This window comes from Anopheles coluzzii, chromosome 3 (genome assembly GCF_943734685.1).
Source record: "Anopheles coluzzii chromosome 3, AcolN3, whole genome shotgun sequence".
In the NCBI taxonomy this organism is placed as follows: Eukaryota; Metazoa; Arthropoda; class Insecta; order Diptera; family Culicidae; genus Anopheles; species Anopheles coluzzii.
In genome coordinates, this window is record NC_064671.1 from 20,199,906 (window position 1) to 20,219,318 (window position 19,413).

The window sequence follows — 19,413 nt, forward strand, 5'->3', positions numbered from 1 at the left end:
ACTATGAATTGCCGTCGGAGGAAACACCGCCCGATTGGCGTGTGCACGCAGGCAGACCGCAGATTATAAAACACTTCCGGACCAATTTAGTCTGCAATCTATTTTTATTTCAAGATTAATTTGAAGACATGCCGCAACGGTGGCCGCGCTGCAGAACCATTCGTGACGGCTGGGGGGTGATATTCTATGCGGCTCTCGCTGTCATGCCGACCGAGCGGGCGGGGTCGTTACGGGGAAAGGAAATTCCCGCGTCCAACATTCTTCAGCCGAGGGTTGGCCTTGTTCCACGAAGGACTTGGGTTACCTTTTACTGTGTGTGTTTTTTTTTCTTCCCCGTTCCGCTTGCTTTAGTGACACAGAACGCTTTCGCTAGGGCTTTCGTCGGCTGGCAGGTTCTGTCAGGGAGGATATTGTTCTACGACCACCCGACCGACCGACCGACCGGCTAGTAATAACCGTGGGCTACCGTGAAGCGCTCCGATGGCTCCGAGATTATCACCAGGGGTGAAACGTTAGATGACGGGGATGGATTAGCAAGTCGTTCCCGGGAGTCGGGTCAGTCCTCGGATGCAGCAGCAAAGAAGAGGAAGAAGGAAAAAATACAAGAACACATTTTCTGCACTGTAGATGATGGCGATGAGGCAGTTTAAACGGGGTAAATGGGAGAAGAATAACGGTGATGTTTTCCTTTCTGACCCAGCCGGAAGTTGGGGAAAGCTCGGCACGGTAAAATCAAATCTTCTCCCGCCAGCACCACCATATCCGGCTGTGGTAAGATTAATGTTGAAAGTTTACTGCACGAAAGTGTACGAAGAAAAAAAAGCGGAGCGGATGGCAGATTCTGATTAGCGCGCCACTGAAACGTATCGCGCTGTAGAACAAATCGTTCTCATCGCAACATCGTGACCTTCGTAGAAGGAGGTATAGGAATTTGTTTTGCCTGTCCTGCATAGGAAGGGTTTGAAAGGGTTTAAAGTACTGTGTGTGTGTTCCCTTTTTTAAACATTTTATCATATTTTTTTACTAGTTTATTGAGAGTTGAAAATAATATTGCAAAGTTTGTCCTATGTCCATTTAGGACAGAAAGGACATTCGCAACATCAAGGCATCTTTGTTCTTTGGTTACGAGTAACTTATCCCGCAAACTAGTTTGGAACTATGAAAGACTTCAACAAGATTGTTACAGGAAGTCCCGGTCCCATTAGAAGGCCAGTTTAATAATGAAAAATCAATTCTAGCGCTCATATAGATGTTTACGAATCACAAGTTGCATATTAAACAGAATCACAACTATTGTCTGATTCCGACCCCGGCAAAATGGAACCACTAGATCCGCCCGGAGTCGTCCGGAGTCATTCTGAGTCGTCCGGAGTCGTTTTTAGTCGTCCGGAGTCGTTTGGAATCGTCCAGAGTCGCCCGGAGTCGTCCGCAGTCGTTCGAAGTCGTCAGAGTCGTCGGAGTCACCTAGAGTCCTTTGGAATCACCCGGAGTTGGAGTCGTCTGGAGTCGTCTGGAGTCGTCCAGAGTCGTTCGGAGTCGTTCGGAGTCGTTCGAAATCGTCCGGAGACGTCTGGATATTGCAGCGCGGACCTACCTTCCGGAGTCGATTCCGAATTTATCGGAGTCGGATCGGAGTCGACTCCGGTTTTTTGCTAAAAAATAGTGCCCTAGAACAGTGGTCTTCAACCTGTGGTCCGTGGCGTTAACAGATGTGGTCCGCTGAACAATTTATTTTTGAAGAAGAAAAGCTAATTTCTATACAGATAGTGCATTTTTTCCCACAGTCAAGATAAAGTATTAAACAGGCATGTTTAGAATAAGATAAAAACATATTTTTGATCAAAAACGTTGAGCTAAGTCTACAAAATGCATGCCCTTAATCGATGTGGGCCGCGGCAAATGTATTTTCAAAACCAAGTGATCCGCGAACCTAAAAAGGTTTTAGAGCACTGCCCTAGAGTGCACTCAAAGGCTCGCTAGCGTTAAGTGCAGCTGGTCATGTCATTCATCCGACACCGGACAATCACTCTAATCTGTCTTTGAGGAACTGAGAAATTTTGAAGAATCTAGCGAATGATAGTCAGTCTTGTATGTGGAATCCTGGAATCCAAGATACTTCACGTAGTCCTGCTTCGTAGGATCCATAGACCATCGACCCTTCCTGAAGTCCAAAAAGCCGTTAATCTATTCAAACAATATACGAGTTTCCTGGACGAAACTATACTCTCCTAAGTCATCCAAGACCGTCCCACACCCTGGTACCCTGTTAATATGGAATCATTTGACAACCAAGTACAAGTGATACAATGTTAAAATTAAATTCAATAATTCTAAGATCCATCGCTAATTCTAGTACCCTCTAATGTGTGAAAATTTCCATCTAGGTGTGATAACCTAACCGAGGAGGATGTCGGCAGAGACTCATTCACCCGACACACCCGTGGGACACACCGAAAGGATAACAATCCGCTCTACGCCCTTGAAGGGGAGGGTATTTGCACTTTTTCCTCGAATATCGCATTTTCGTGTGCTTCGGTTTGGGATGAAGGGATAATTAATTTATCAAACGTGTCGATTGCCCCGTTGAAGTCACACTGCTGCTGCTGCTGTATAAACCCTCCCACGTCTAATTTAACCATTGATGAATCGTAAATGAGGACTTCATTCAGTGGACGAAAGTTATCGGATGGCGTAATGAGGGAAGAAAAAAAGAACATACATACACACACCCAACACATATCCAAATTGGGACCGGCCACTGCTATGTGTCGCACGAAACCCAAAGTTAGTGCCAAAGTGACGAATTAGCTTTGCAGCATTCCTCCGGTTGCCGCTAATTAAGGACATACGTAATTAAATTAGACCAAGTATCCTTTCCCAATCCTTCCGCATCTTCCACGTGCCACCAATGCCAATGCCTATGCCTGTGTTTGGGCTAACCGGACTCGCACCGTGTCTCGCCGTGTTCCGCTCGCAAACGGAACGGAGAAACCCCGGAGCAAAAACCGTTCTATTTCCAATTTCATCAAAAATTTATCACTTGTGGGACGACGACTCCGCTGCGTAAGTAATTCTTCGGCCCACAATCTATACCGGTTGTGGATGGGGAGGGTGACATCGAGAGCCATGGCACACACACATTGTTTAGGAACTTTGTTCCGTCTGTGGGGAAAGGAAAATGATTCTTTGACCGGCAAACCGGGTGTGGTGGTGCTGTGGTGTCTATTGAACCGTGGAAGTTGTTGATGAAAACAAATTGAATCATATCCCGCTGAGATTATATTCTTCTAATTTAGCCAATCTTCTCTTTTGCTCCGGGGGACAACAGAGCGTTGGGAAGGTTCGACCAGCTGCTATTGGTCGATCAATTGTAGTTTTTTCGCTTCTTCTCTTTTCTGCCGGACGCTTGGGAAGGTTGTGTCGACAGGATATCAAATTGGAACGTTCCAAGGATCAAATACCACGTAGGAATTAAAAAAAAAAACGAACGAACGAACGACCGAACGGCCGGTGGTCATCGCCATGGAATGTTGGCGGGTGTGTTCGTCGTGTGTCCTTCGACGAATGATGATAAAACGATCTCGAAGTGCTGCTGAAGGAAAAAGGAGTAATAATTCGAGTAACGTATCGAGCAAATTAATCAAACTCTTTTACGATACACGAGTGATCGCTGTTTGGCTTTTGAGGGTTATCAAGGGCAAGTCGATGGTTGGGGATGGCAGAACCAGTGTCAGTGGTTGAATGATGATTAATTTTTCAAGTTGAAGTTAAGTGAGTTCTTCTGAGTTTCTATACTCTCTAGGGATGGCAGACCGTATGTACAAGGGTTTGAGGCTATTTTGTTAAACTATTTGTTGGACATTTTCTGTAATATTGCGAATTATTAAAAGTATTTCATAGAAAAATGTATATTTTTATGCATACAATGTTAAACGTAGAAAGTAAATTTCGTTCAACTTGATAAATTGCTTCTATCATAAGTCATATATGTCTCGAAAAGGCTTTTAAGGGTTTTAGTATAATTTTTGGTAAAAAAAATTGTGTTAATCAGTACACACAAAAGTAAAAAAAAGAATAACTAACTAACTAACAAAACTGTAATTTGTAGCTTGATTGCGATCTCGCGAGACGTAGAAATTAGATAAGTTTTGTTAGCTTTCACATGTTTGCTTCATTTTCAATAAGAATGCCATTTAAAAACTGTTCTGTTTGCTCACACTATATCGTATTTGGTGTGCATACGGTTCTATGTACTACGGCAAATTACCTAATTCATAAAAACGAGCTTAAAATTAGGCGATGCATCGTGTAGGTTCAATGTTTTCCTATTTCTCAAATTCGCTAATCTCTTCGAACTGGTGATAATTCTAAATCTATAGTGATATATTGGACTGAAGTGTTAAATTGCTCATTCGATTACATCCCTTTCGGTTTGTTGTGGTTAGTGAATTGCTTTCTTTTTTATTAATCAAAAATGTGGATGGAACAACAAGTTTATACACCCTCGATCGGGGATAAGAGGAAAGTACAGAGAAAAATGGTTCATCAGTAACTATATAATAAAGGTTAATTTAAGTAACTATATAACTAAGCCCGTGCGGCGCGGTCGCTCGCTTTGATTAATCTTTCGACGTCTTATACGGCGGTGTCGCATAATACTTCCTGTCCTTGCGCGGCCGGCGCAATATCGGCGTCTCCATGCGCCGATCCTTCGAGAGCGATTGCATCATCAAATCGCCCGCACCACCGCGCCTCGGCGTCGGTGCGCCCATGTTGCCCCCGTCACCACCCTGGTCGACTGGCTGCAGCATGATGAACTGGCTCCAGTAGTCGGTGGAGATGTGCAGCATCGCCTGCACGATGCTAAACTGGACGTACGTTTCCGCACACATCTCGTTCATGTCCAGATCGGCCCGGGTGTAGCCGACGATCGTTGGGGCGAACACGCGCGCCAGATTGTCGATCGGCATCTTGGCCGCTTCCGATTGGGCGACGCGCTGGAAGTGAAGCATCAGAAAGGCAAGCGTGTCGCGGTTCGGCGCCGGCAGACGCTCGATCAGCTGGCAGAGCTGTTGCCGCATGCGCTGGCCACCATTGGGGCTGGTGGCGCCAGACACGGCGCTGCTAAACTCGCCCAGCAGCGCGTTCGGGATGAGCGGTTCGCGCAGCGTGCGCAAAAAGTCCTTGATGCAGCTGCACAGCACGTTCACGTCGATCTGGCCGAGCGTCGGGATGGTTTTGCCGTGCAGGAACTTTTCCTTCAGCGCACGCACCTCCCGCTCCGAGCCGGACAGCCGGTACAGGCCGACCTCGGTCAGGCCGCGGTTTTCGATCTCGCTCACGCAGTGCACGATCAGTGCCGGGATGCGCGGGCTGGACGAGGGACAGTAATCGTCGAGACAGCTGATGGCACCGGCAGCTTGCGGTGTCTGCGGGCCACCGTTGGGCGTGGCTGTGCTGGCTGTGCCGCGACGTCCGTTCTTCGTTTGCGACTGCGGTACGCACGGGAACGATATCTTTTCGCGACAGTACGCATGGAACATGGCCTTACATTCGCGGCACCGCAGACTGCTGTTGCCGAAGCGAATGCGCTGCTGGCACTGGTTGCACGTAACCGAGCTGATGAGGGTACGGCTGACGAGGTCGTGCTGGCGCTGGATGACCGTCCTCATGGGCTCGTGGTGCTTTTCCGGCGCCGTTGGTGTTGCAGCCGTCGGTACGTTCACGACGGTTGCGGCGGTCGAGTTGGACGATGCGCAGCTCGTCACGACCGCAGGCTGTCTTTGCGGTGCCATCGTGCGGAAGGTCGATTCGGCCTGTATCGGTCCACCGTCCGGTCCGGTCGGTACCGTTACCTTGGCGTGTGCGATGATCTCACCCTCCGTGCGCGGTTCCATCGCGTTCGCTGTCGTGCTGATTTCCATCACGCGCTTTGTTGGCTCCTGTGGCATCTTGAAGCTGGCGTTGTTGTTGTACGACGGACGGTGCTTCTTCCACGATTTGCGCTTCGCCTGCAGTTTCAGCGGCTCCAGGAAGTCGTCCTCCGATTGCGTCAGCGACAGGTCCACCAGGAACGACCCGGTGGAGTTGATATCGTTGTCCACGCCCCCGCCTCCTCCGCCGCCCGTCATTTCACGGTCATCGTGCCCGGCGTGGCGCGATCGGCGCCTCGGTTCCGTCGCAAACACGGCCAACTGTTCGCGCGTCTCGTCCCGCAGCGTCTGCTCGTTCCGCACGATCTCGCACACGGCCATCATCTTGCGCTCCATCGTGTCGCGCTCGTGTTCCGCGTGCCGGCGGGCCTTCGTTTCCGTCTCGAGCAGCTTGCGGGCGTGGAACAGCTTCGACTCGAGGTTGGTGATGCTGCGCAGCGCATTGTCCAACTCGCGCTGCAGGCGCTTGGCTTCCTCGATCGACTTCAGCCACTGCATCCGGCACTCGTCCTGCAGCTGGACGAAGCGCAGAAACTCCACCTCGGCCGTCCCGTCCAGCAGCACATCGCACGAACGCCGAAGCTCATCGAATTGAGCCACCAGAGACAACTCCATCACTACAACCATCGGTGCACCACCATTCGGTGGGTGATTTTCCGTTATGAATACAAAACTTACGGGGAACGCGTCCTTCTGACGGGACGGACAGCACACACAATGGCACGGAAGCGGCCGCTCGTTTCGAATATTTAGCCGCCGCCGCCGACCGTTACGGAGCCGTGTTGACGGTTGGTGTAGCTGTCAAACGGGCCGATCAGCTGTCAACGCCGGAGCAGGCGGCTGCGATTGATCGCGTTGCGGTGGTGTTCTACCCCTCGTGTCGTGAACGTTGTGTTTTGAATTATGAATTATTTTCAAATGTTTTTATGAATTAGACAGTTGAAAGTCTTCTGTTATTATGTTTATTGTTTATTCTATACATTTTTTTCTGTGTTATTCAATTTTTAAAAGAATAAACTCAAAAGGCCTTTTGTTTGGTTAAAAGCCGTTCATAAGCCGTTAAATTTGAATTTTAACCAATGTCAGTTATATCCGTTTTTCCAAAAAGTGTCGCTGAAAGCGAATGCAACCAGAACAATTTTTGTTATTTTAAGGTTATAAGCTCGTTTGTTGGAAAATAAATCCAATTAGAAGGTTTTTATCTAATGATAATAACGTTAAACCTGTTCGTAAGCTGAAGAAAAGCTTTAAAACTCCCTCTTCTATTATATTGTAACCATTAAGCCATGCCCACGTTGCGGTTCCACTCGAACGCTAAGGGCCTGTCGTAGCTTGTTAGTTCTCAAAGAGCATTATTGCTGTGTACTTGGTTATCCCACACACAGCAAGAATGAACCCATATACGTGGTGCAACAGCAACAACATTTGCCCAGAAAAATGCACTTCCCCGTGAAGGGTTGGACCTGTTGTTGCAAGTGAAAGTTCTCGCGCGAAAGAGTGAGAGAGAGAGAGAGAGATAGAGAGAGAGAGAGAGAGAGAGAGAGAGAGAGATGAAAAACTTCTATCATCGACACGTCGTAAAACATCGACAAAAGCCCGTAAAGCACTTATCCAATGATGGTAGGTCGTAAAAAAAACTACACGTAGTACCGCGTAACCCAATCCAAACAGCGGGTTGAAAGGAAGTGTGGATAGTTTTACGATCGAACGCTTTTAAACGAGCTCTGGCATGAGTTGGGTAGAAGGGAAGGAGTGTGGTTCGCTCTTTTTTCTGTATAGAACTTCACATACTCTCGATCATAATTTTAGAATGCTCCAACGAAGTTGATAAGCGTTTGAACACTTTTACACTACAATGCAGCATGTTTTACCGAGGAAAAGTGTGAGCTGTGAGTAAAGAGGGTTAAAAATGACTCTACAAATATGTTTGCAGTACATTTCTTTGCATAAAAAGAGTCATATCTCAACACAAGCACCCCGACGACGGTGTGAAGTCTTCTGGGGAGGAAATTGCTCGAGCAATGTTTGGCCATGCCCGGCCGGATAGGGAGAAGAAATTAATAGCATAATTATATTCTGCTCTTACACTGCACTGCTTGCCAGTAAGCGTTCCTCATCCGTCACGGGGACAGTTGGCTTCATTAGGCACAATTAATCGTACCGCAAGAAACGTGCCTAGCAGCGAGATTGGTCACGATGTTCCCCCAGGAATCCCATCATCATCATCATCCTCGTCATCTTCGTGGTCAGCTTTATCGCTCTTACCTTTGCTTGCCGGCTAGGGCAAGAAAATATTTATTTTTGAGGGTAAAAGTTCCACCAGCTCTCTTCGTTGGCTCGAGGGCGACTTCGGGGTTCTGGCTGACCACATCCGGCGGCTGACGGGCGAATGGGTGGGCAAAAAATGATTCTTATTTTTCACCCAGAACTTGGCACTTGAAGGCACTTTAGCGCGTAGAAAGTAACAAACGAGCTATTTGTTCGTTTGTTCTGTTTTGATGAATTGCGAAAGAAGAAGGTTCACGCAAACAGACACGTTTGGTGGCCTTTAAAAAAACCCAGACTGGAGCAAAATTAGTTTTATGGATTTTTTTGTTTTTGGTTTGTTTTAATCCAACAGGTTTTTTGTGCGCGTGTCAAAATATGTTTTGGTTTTAGATGCCTTGCATTATTTATATCAAACAAATGGTTCTAAAAAGCTTCAAGTTGTCTTTACTATTTATAGCATCGAATAAAACACGAATTCGACCGAATTTTACGGCCTAGAAAAAGGTTCGCAGAATAAAACACGAAAAACGATGCAACGACGCTATCGGTAAGCGTTTGATGTGTTTGATTTGATTAGGTACTTAGCATTGGAGGATATGGGGCTCAATCTCAATCCCGATTGAATGCTCCTATGCCACCCAGGTGCTCTACAAGGTGTTTGGAGAGATAAAACTGTTGAAATTACACATAGGGCCCATGACCCATGAGGGTTATTTTTGTGTGATTTTAAAGATAACCCTTACCTTTAAATGACATATGATTTGACCCTTCTTAAATGGAATGCCGAAAAACGCGAATCTTTAAAACAGATTTTATACCAGGCAATAAGGCCGAAGACGTTCCTTCTGTATAAAAGAAGCAAGAATTTATGTTCCACTGAAGAAGAAATTTGTTTCATGCTGGAGAAGGATATAAATGAAAAAATGGTTGAAAACCTTTTTCATCCTAAAAATTTGCGTAAAAATATTGATGGCATTTGCTATTGATCAGCTACTATTTCTGTACTGCACGAATACCAATTGACATCTCTGGCACAATTGAATCTTTAATAGCATTTTTCTCCTATTCATGATGCTTTAAAAGAGTACCTTTAATAAAAAAACCTCAACAAGGGTCAAAAACATTCGCACCAATGTACCATTAAACAGTTTTTTTCTCAATTGCATTCCCATTTAAAATAACCGGAAAAAATCACCAACCTTGAACGGGTCAAAGTTAAAAGCTGTTAAAAGTTTTCCCCTTTTCTCCCGTTTTGTGCCATCCAGACGCGTGTTTGATGCAAAGTTGCAGCTTCCGAAACGACGGCGCCAGATTGAACCAGCGATTATAGGGTGACCGGGGTCACCGGGTGTATAAAGAGAGTGCAAATCGTTACCCTGTTTCGTTGAACCTTGACATAAATACAGCCTCTGCAGTGTGGCACGGCTGCGCCATGGCTCAGGTAGTACGGCCGTACGGCGCGAGACACTGCTCGGAATGCATTTTAATAGGCTCGTGTGCACGGGTGCAGGCTTTAATGTAGCTGGCTGTTGGGTTGGTTTTGTTGTGGTGGATTTACCTCGATTCTGGCTGCACTGCTAGATGGGACAAATCCGGCAAACGAGTTGTTGAATTTTTTGAATGAATCGGGGAAAAATAAGATTTTTACCCAACTCAAATTTTACCTCCCATCAGGTCTAATCATAACAAGACATATAGCTAGGTACAATAACATATTTTATTGTCCCAAAAAGAGAGCGAATCGAATAGATGAGCCTTTATACCTGTCGCCATTATAGCTATTCTGTGTCATTTGAAACATAACTAGTCAAAGAATGTACCAAGACTGGTAGCTCACAAAACGACAAATTAGCTAAAAAAACTCCTTTAATCAGTACAGATTGTATAAACATTTCCTCAACGCCATTAAGGTCTGGCGATGCAAAGCTACAAGCTACAAAGTGTTACAAGATTATTGAAAACAAAAAGACCACCACGAACACAACACACCCACCCACTCGTAGCTTGCTCCTTTAAACCGTACAACGGATCCACCATGGTACCACCACCATTATCTACTTTGTGTAATTTGGACCGGCAATTGTGTCTTTGTGCCTTAATAAGCGTCATGGGATGAGCTTACTGCAACAGTGGATGATGTTTAATAGAACGCCGGCATTACCTGCATAGTGGTACAAATTAACGCAGGTTTGAATCTTAATTTGAGATTCGCTGCCCATTACGCTTACAATAGTCTCCAAAACGCCTAAATTTATGCAAAAGGATTTTTTTAAGCTAATACACCATTTGCTCCACAAGAGCCGTGCAACGCCCGAAAGTAGGCAACATATTAAACATAATCGGTCGTAATTTATATAATTTTGTTATTGTTATTGTCCTTTCTGAATAAAAAAAAAATAAGCTTTACTGGACTGCGTAATATTTTAATCATGTTTAAAATTGATCTAATTGTCTTTATTTTAATCTGCAGAACAATAATTTAGCGAACAAAAAAATGTAATAAACTTTGCATACTTTTAGGCGTTTGTTATATCCATGCAACTGTGAAGAATGCAGATTAGGAGAAAACACTTTGCATCATATTTGTTTAAATTTTACAATGCATTTGTTTCGACTTTGCAATATATTTGTAGATTATTATCCATTTAAACATTCTTTCTTAAGGATATTTTATTACGTGTTTATCAACCTTCTTTAAACAGGCCACTCTTAAAGGCACTCATTTAAATATGAACAAGCATATTGAAATGCTTGTACCATGAAACCAATTAAATTTTGTCCAAATATCCCTCAACTCCTTTAATACAATTGTTGCATAGTGCTCCACAGACGGCACAAGCGTACGACTGTATGCAGCAGCATTGTTCTCATTCTCGTTCTCGTTTGTCACGACTCTCGCTTTGTCCCGGACCCGGTTCGTCCAACTCGCAGCACACCGCACGTCTCCCACACGCGAAGCGTGGGAAAAGGCGAATCCGGCATGGTGCGCAACCCATTCCTTTCGCATCCCAGGGTTAGCCAACATTGCGTTCTGCACCTTCTGCATCCGGTGCACTTTCGCTTGGAACCGGACACCGTACCAATGTCGTTTCAAACCCACGCGAGGACTCCCTCTCTCTCTCTCTCACACACACACATACACACACACACCGTGTTTGTGAGCTGGCCCGGGCGCACCGGATCCGGACGCATAAATCATGACACTGGGCGCATAAACGTGAGCCATGCTAAAGGTCAACAGAGATCGTGGCTTTTCCACCATGGCATGGATTGTCTGGGCCAGGGATGGAAGACTAGGGAGGGGGGGGGGGGGGTCGTGCACATTCCGACGTTCGACACGTCTGCGCTACGGCAGCCAAAAGGGTTTGGGCGTTTGAACAGCAGCGTGTTGCACGGATTAAGGTTACCCCGCGTCGTCAACTGGTGCAGCCGTGAACCGCCAAACCACGAGCACGCGAGATCGGCAGCATTGTGATCATTTACCAGGAAGTTGCATGGTAAATTATTTCCCATAAAACTTTCCCAACCACCTACCACGCTACGGTCCTGACCCGGTTGGGTGCATTACTTCAGTATCAAATAATTGCCTTTTCGGATGGTAATGAAGATACGGTACGACCCTTCGCAGTGATTAGCTTGGCTGTTCGCCCTCGTTCAGTCCACCGTTCCGACGGCAAGCTCCGAGCGGCCGACGGGTGTGTTAATGTGCTTCCTAATATTTTTGGCCGGTTCCGGTTCGGTTTTTGAGGGACTATGGGGGGATGGGCTTGGAGTTCGACAAAATGATCCCAAAAACAAGCCACGAAAGCCGTGGCAAGGGGGCAAGTTTGGATGAGTTTGTTCCTTTAATAAGAGAGCACGACAGTAGTGCAGGGGGCATGGGGCATGATGGGGCAGGAGATAGTAAAGCGGCCTTGTTAGTGTTGGAGTTTATCATAATCGCAATCGCTGGCGCTTCGTACAGCTGCTTCTCTGGGCTGGTTGCTGGTCCGTCACGAGCACGACCAGTTTGCGCTCATTGCATATTCATTCAGCTGTTCAGCAGCAGTTGTGCTTTAGATTGTTTTTAAGAAATTCTACACGTTTTCTTTAGCACCATCACCACGCCAGAGGGCAACCCTTTTTTGTGTCCTGTTGCTAACAATACCGAAAGGCAGGAAATAAAACCAGATGAACAATTTAGATGCGACCACCTGTACTGCGGCTGGACAGCACTGCCTTACTGCGCACAGGTTTGTGCCTGTACAACAAACCAATTTGCTGTCGCTTGATTGCTACAACATCATCATCATCATCGTCCTCCTCGGCTGGTGGAGCTAAGCGCCATCATTATGCCGATGGTGTTTCCATCCAGCCATCAAGCCTTACCTTGGCTGTGATTCAAACGGGCTTTTGAATAAGATTTCTATTCCCTGCTCTCTCGTCCTATTGACAACAAGTTATCGGGGATTGTGTGAGTGTTTGCGTTGCGTTTTCGTTTGAGGGACGCCTGCGAAGCACCGGGATAAGGATAAGCCTTAAGAAAACATTGCTTTCGCCCATGATCAACCACCGCTTCTCGTTGCGTTGCGGGGAAAAAGGGAAACTTTCTTTCCTTATTTCCACGTGCGCGCTCTCCGCCTCTCTCTCTCTGTCTTGAGTGATCAAACTCTCAGCTCAAGGACGAAAAACAAGTCACCGAAAGTCACCGCAGTGAGTCGACGAGGGCCTTCCTTCTTGCGGCGACACCCACTCGACCGGGGTGTGCCCCAACGAGCACACGGCTGAGCACAAACACAAAAAGCCAGAGTGTCAGACGGAGGCGCGCATAAAATGAATTAATTTGAATGAATTTTTCACACTCTCCATCCTTATTTGCGTGGTTCGTGTCTACACCGCCCAGGACTGCGGCGCATGCAATGCAACGAAGCGGTCGCAGACGAAAAAAATAAAAATGAAAGCATCAAACTTATGTTGCATTGGGAATGATGGAAATTTGTTGTATGTTTTTTTTTTGGTTTGACTATTTCTTTTTTGTTATCATTTTCTTTTCTGCTCTTTCGTGCTTCTGTTAGCGTTGGTGACCTGCTTCCGCTCGGTTTGCAAGCCAAGTGCATCAACTGAACCGGGTGAATTTGCCAAGGTCAGCGCGCTGGGAGAGCGAAAAAAGTGTGTCTACTGCACGCAAGCTTTACCGTTTTATATAGAATTGCTCCATTTCACAGTGTTTAAAACGGTTTGAACGGAAGTTTGAAGCCGAACGGAGTAAAGTGCAGCCGAAGTAGTTGTCCTATATTTAAGGAACAGGCGTTAAAGGCGTGAAATTCAAGACTTTGTTCTTCTGAATGTTAAATTTATCATAAACATATTTTGGACTTCAAACAATCAAAGCTGAAGAATATTAAACGTTTTACAAACAATCGTTTTCAGAATACTTCTACATCTTCGTCAGTTTGTCTTTTACGCCTGAAGGTATGCAATATGTTATTTTCAATTTGTGCGGCTAAACGCTTGATTTTAAAATTATTTTAATATTGCTTATGTTAATATTGCGAATATTCCTAAATAATATTTTTAATATTATATAACTATAATAATAAATATTACTGATGTTAAACGGTGTTCCGTGCTAAACCATCCAATATGCGTGACATTCGTGGAAAATAAAGAAAACCTTGTATTTGCATACTTTTAGGCGTAATGTAACTAGGCGAGCAATTTCATATTTTGGAGATATTATACGTTACGCATGTTTTATGCATCCGTTCTGCTTGTTTCATTTAAGCCCTATAATACTCCATCCAAAATGGGATCTCTTCAACTCCAAATCTATTTATTATCAATGCTTCAAGCCACATGAAAGTTTTATGTTATCGTTAGAGTGCTTCTCTTACTAAAATTTTAATGTATGGTGAAATTCTTACTGTACTGTACTGTACCGTCAAAATTATGCTTTACCGTTGCATAACATCTTCATCTAAACGAAACACCAATCACAGACAAATTGCTTTCCCTTTGCAGAAGAGCATTGCTCAGCGTTTCAACGAACGATTTAATTTTATACCGTTAACCCAAAAACGCTAAGCGCTTCCGTAGAAAACACCTACACGCGTAATGCTACCATTTCCCATTTCTCATTTCCTTCCCTGTGTTCCCCCTTTTCTTAGCAAAAGTCACGTTTGCCAGTACGGTATGCGCACAAGAACAATAAAACATGATTTCATTGTTGAACCGCTCGCATCGTGCGGCACGTGAAATTCTCGATAAATCCTACACGACACCGGAATCACCACCACAGTCACATCTATTTCCATCGTCTCTCCCCCTCTTTCTAATTCCCTGGCTAGGGGGGTTTGTTTTTCTGTTTCATCGCATTACGCAAAAAAAAAAATCTCATAAACATTTTTCATTTCTTCACTCACTTGCGACTCACCTTACACCGCAGCGGCTCATCCAGCACAACAGCTCGGAATGTATTCCACCGCACGGGGCATTGTCGGAGAATGATTGGCGTTGTCTTAGGCTTCTGAGCGGCATACGGAGCAATATACTGGGCCACATTCTAACATTTCTACACTGCCTAGATTGAGCCAATCTAGCGGTATGAAACAATGGGGGCAGGCTGGCAGGCCATTGAAATTCCAACCCAATGGGAAGCCATTTCTTTCGTTTCGGTTCGCTTGTGATGTGTGATACCAACCAAATAGATAAAAATATGACAAATAATATGATTTTACTTGCTCATTTTCATGGTAAATTAGCATTCGTTGACTAAAAGAAGTTAAAAAAAGTGTTGTTTGATGAAACGTGTAATAGTATTGGAGATTAAGTGAGTTTTTGAAGGTGGAAAAATTCACGAAAATTTAAATATAGCGGCCTTTTAATTCTAATTTTCCTCAGATTTTCATCAATTGAAAAGCAATGGGTAGACAAGACGGTGAAAATTAATTGCTTTTCATCTTAGTAATAATTACTAGCCCATAAGATTGAATCGCAAACATTATTGATTAGACAATACCGAAAATGTCAAAAGGTTTAGAATAATAAGTTCATCAAAAAAGTAACAATTCGCACGTAATTTTAATTCATCTCCCTAACATGGTGATATAATAATGTTCTTTAATATAATATATTGAACAGGTTTTTAATCGCACGTGTTCCATCCTAATCATCAGAAACTAACCCTTTTGCGTGCCGTTATACATCTGGTTACCAAGTGCTTTTGCTAAGCAACGCACGGTACACGATGCTTCTTGAACATTTTCACGCACCAAGGGTTATTGACGATTGCTAAGCAACGGATATGATTTTTCACGCAAAGCACATTTTCACAGCGGTTTGAGCAGTGGAGTAAATTTTCTTGTCCGCGTGGGAACGGTAAAGGAATTGAAAAATGAAAGAAAAAAAAAATTCAAGAACACAAAATCACACCACGCGCAGCGAAAAACAAAACCCTGCCAAACAAGGGCACAAAAATACCCAAAAACCGGGAGCGGAAAAACAGTTTAGAAAGCGGAGAAGCCAACACCAAAACACAGGGACACAAAACCGGAAAATGAGACCCTCCCTGCCACAACACGCCTTGCATGCCGTCACGTTCGATGGTATCGTTCAATGTCTTCTCCTGCCCCCGTGCATCGTTTGACTTTTGGTTATTGCTAGCCTGTTTGAAAGTTTTACAGCCAGTTGGCAAATTTCGGAGGTTTCAGTTCGTCTCGCTGGCAGAGCTTGAAGGCACAGCACAACAAGAACAGACCACACGCTTCCACCCGGGGTGGGCAGGTGCCGGGAGGGCCAGGGCCCGACCCGAGCACCGAACGAATAAAGAACCGGATGCGCAAAGAAAAAGTGTGAAAGTTCTGTACAAAACTCTTCTTCGGTTTCGGGAGCTTTTTTGCTCTCTCTAGTGATTTTCTTTTTTGTTTCTCTCTGTGTGTGTGTGCACATTCGATTTGGCTATGACACTTTTTGAATAGAGGGAATAAGCGGGAGCAATGTGGGTGCGGAGTAGATTTGGAACTCATTTTCAATTTTCAAAGTATTTTGATGAACTGTTTTCAAGTGGAACGGGAGTGTGAGAGACAGAGTGGGTCAGAAAAAAAACTTGAGCAAACAAGCCAACAAACGCATCAAAGTTGAACAGAAGCTTGTAGGGATGTGCAAAAAATTAATAAAAGTACTGAAAAAGTACCTTAAAGAGTAACTAAAGTCCAATTAGTGTCATAAGATTTGGAGTAAAAATAATCAAATATCTAATATAACAAAAAAAAACAGAAATTAAATTAAAGTATGAAAAGAGTAAATTTAAGAGTGACACAAACAAATACCCAAGCAACGAACCTCTTTAAATCTGATAATTGCACTAAAAACCTACGTCCGATCGTTTCCTTTCAATCTTACAGCGTGACCTCCCCACCACCGAAATGCAGGTTGTAAATATTCGTCCTGAAACGTTTATGATCACGACGTCTTCTATGTCTTCACCTCGTTTTACTCTCTTCTCGCCCAGTGTCAGCACAGAAGGACAGCTTCCGGTGTGCGGTGTACATACATGTATGTGCATGTATCCGGTTGAATGCATTGTAAACTTTTGATTACATTTGAGATTAGCAATAAACTTACCGAGCGAAGCAGCAATACACTGCACTAGCCGGTAGCCATGCCCCCGGAAGCTTGCCAGAAGTAATTAAGTCGATCGAGGCAGTACACCCGGCAGAAGCTCCTGTTTGTTAAGATGGCCCCGGGAAACCCTCGGGTCTCCGGTGTCTGGGGCCTCCTGTGCAGTAACAGGGGTGACATATCACCTTAAGGCGGGCGGGAAGGACCACCAGCTACCGCATGGCCCCGTGCGGTGTGTAATTAGAGCCGTAAATCTTAAAACATTTAACGCTCATTCTCACTCGCCCTGTCTCTGTCTCGATCTGCTGCGAGTGCAAGCATCTCTTCTTCATAGTGAAACCGTCTTCGTGTTTCCCAAAAGTGTCCTTAAGGACAAACAAATCGAGAAATCGAGCCTCATCTTCGGTGGTTGGGCGAGCTGCTTTTCTGTGCTTCTTTTCATCCCCCGACAGAGCACTTTGGACCAGTTTTGTGGCAAATCGGATTTCCTCGAAAGGTTCTGAATCGTTCGGACAGCAGGGGACAAAAAAATGGGCACGACAAGCTACAGCTCTCTGTCATGGTAAATTCAAGGCAGCTCCGGCAGCCAAACTGATGCCTGTAAATATTGACATTACAGCGGAATCGGGCAAATCACCATCGATGGTCGGAGTGAAGTGACAGTGTGAAGGACAAATCGTTGGGGCCGAGTCGAGAATTCCCAAAGCTATTTGGCAAATATTTTAATTTGTCTTACTTGCCGACCTGAGCCCTGACCTCCGCCTCCGCCATACAGAAACGGGGACCGGGGGTTTGGCTTTGCCGGGTGGAATGCGAAAGACGTATTCTGGCTGGCTGGCTGGCTGGCTGGTGTGTGCGATGATCCCCGACGGCGGCGGAGGTGGTGTGAGATGATGAAAACGTTCGTGTTTATTACACCGGAGTTGTATTTCTTCAAACTGGCAATTCCCCCAGCTTTCGGAAACCCTCCTTCCCCTTAGGCTGTTACAGGATGATATAATTTTACAATTCTCCAGTAGTTGGTAAATTGCCCCCGGGGTGGATCAGTGGCAGTTGCTATGATTAACTCTTGCACGGGTGAACCTGAACGAACGGATGAATTCGGGTTGGCTTATTACGTTGCAAGTGTTTAAAGACGGTCTGTTTGATTTGCGTGACAGTACAGGTGTGGTACAGGTTAGCGGAGAGCTGTTGTGCTTTTGACCGTTCGGTAGATGCGGACGCTTTAATGTGAATTAATTCGTTTAAAGGGTGGTTTGTTGACTGAGCATAAAATGATTTAAGTTAAAACCAGTATTTGTCCATTACATTCATTAGTGACAACACAAGTTGTGTGGAGTTATAGTTATGTACATAGCTTGATAATCTTGATCTAAAGATACCATCAAATGTTCACTTTGTAACACGCATTGCATACCTTAAGGCGCTTAATAGCGTAGCTGGAGCGATAATTTCCTGAGCAGTAAATGGAACTGCTCCAAAACAATGTCGTGTGATAATTTATCAACAAATATGAATAAAAAGAGCATTACAATTTATAAACAAAAACTGTAAATATTCATTCGTATTCGTTTGAGCTTATGTGAGAAAAGCCAAATGTTACATCAAATTGCATACCTTCAGGCTCTTCATGCTTAAAGCTCAAAGGAGCTGAAAGCAAATCAAATGTTAATATGCTCATATTGAATATTTCTTAAAATGAATTCAATGACTTTAAATGTAACTTTTTACAATGTTTAAGATTTAAATCCTTCCCAAGTTCAAGTTCGTTTAACCACTTGCCTAGCGTACATCCCAGACCGTTTCTTTGCTAGCTTCTTTCGACGGTTTTGCTTTATGACTGTCCTTCGCAACCGTTTCGGATTGTCACCGAAAAAAAACACACACACAACCTTCCGGCAAAGCACGACCGTTTAACGATCCCCGCAAAGAGAATTATCATCCGGGCGGACACCAAAGCGACCAATGTCTCGCTGCTTTTCGGAGGAGCAAATGTCCTTCGCCAAAGGTTTCGTGCTGTACTGTACTGTAATGTTTACTGCCAGCGTGGCACTTTGCCCTCCTGCATTGGGTGCGAAATCGTGGTCAGCCTGTCAGACTCCGGCACCGTTGACAGGAAGTGGGTGGGAATATTTAAATAAACTTAAAGTTTTATTTACCTTACACCGAGTCCGGGTGGCTTACACAGTGCAGAGACTGAAGCAAGGAAGTTGTGGGAAGCAGGAAAGCAGCAAAACACTTACAAATAACGCACCAAAGAACCTGCCTGCGCTGAGATGAAGCATGAAGAAGGAAAGTGTATGAAATCTCGCTGGTTTAACCTCTAGAGGTAGAACTGAAATGACTACCACACAATGATTCATTATGGTGGCGAATAGACTAAATATACAACGGTTCCAGAGCAACGGACTGTGTTTAATACTGTTGCAGGGATCAGGGTGGGTGTGGATTACCAAAGCATCTTCAGCTCAGGGTACGAGCATTGGTTGCTAATTACAAAAAGGCGAAGGGTAGTACTGTGTTGCTCCGGGAACCAAACACTGCTAAGCAGAGCAATTGTGATAGGTTGCTCCTTGGTTGCTTGCTTGTTTTAAGGATGGTCATCTGTTGGTTT

The 19,413-nt window shown here is 44.8% G+C and overlaps 2 protein-coding genes across 2 annotated transcripts in view; both read right to left on the reverse strand.

Moving 5' to 3' along the window:
* The window catches only part of LOC120955475 (DNA topoisomerase 2), a 197,370-nt gene that overhangs the window by 58,378 nt on the left and 119,579 nt on the right, over positions 1-19,413 (reverse strand). The window lies entirely within an intron of this gene.
* LOC120957114 (rac GTPase-activating protein 1) lies at positions 4,407-6,704 on the reverse strand. Its single transcript, XM_040379123.2, has one exon. It carries the CDS (start codon positions 6,558-6,560, stop codon positions 4,620-4,622), a length of 1,941 nt encoding a protein of 646 aa, XP_040235057.2. The 5' UTR covers positions 6,561-6,704; the 3' UTR covers positions 4,407-4,619.

Excerpts from the sequence above, each read along its gene's own strand:
- LOC120957114 (XM_040379123.2), bottom strand. The coding sequence starts at position 6,560 with ATGGTTGTAGTGATGGAGTTGTCTCTGGTGGCTCAATTCGATGAGCTT.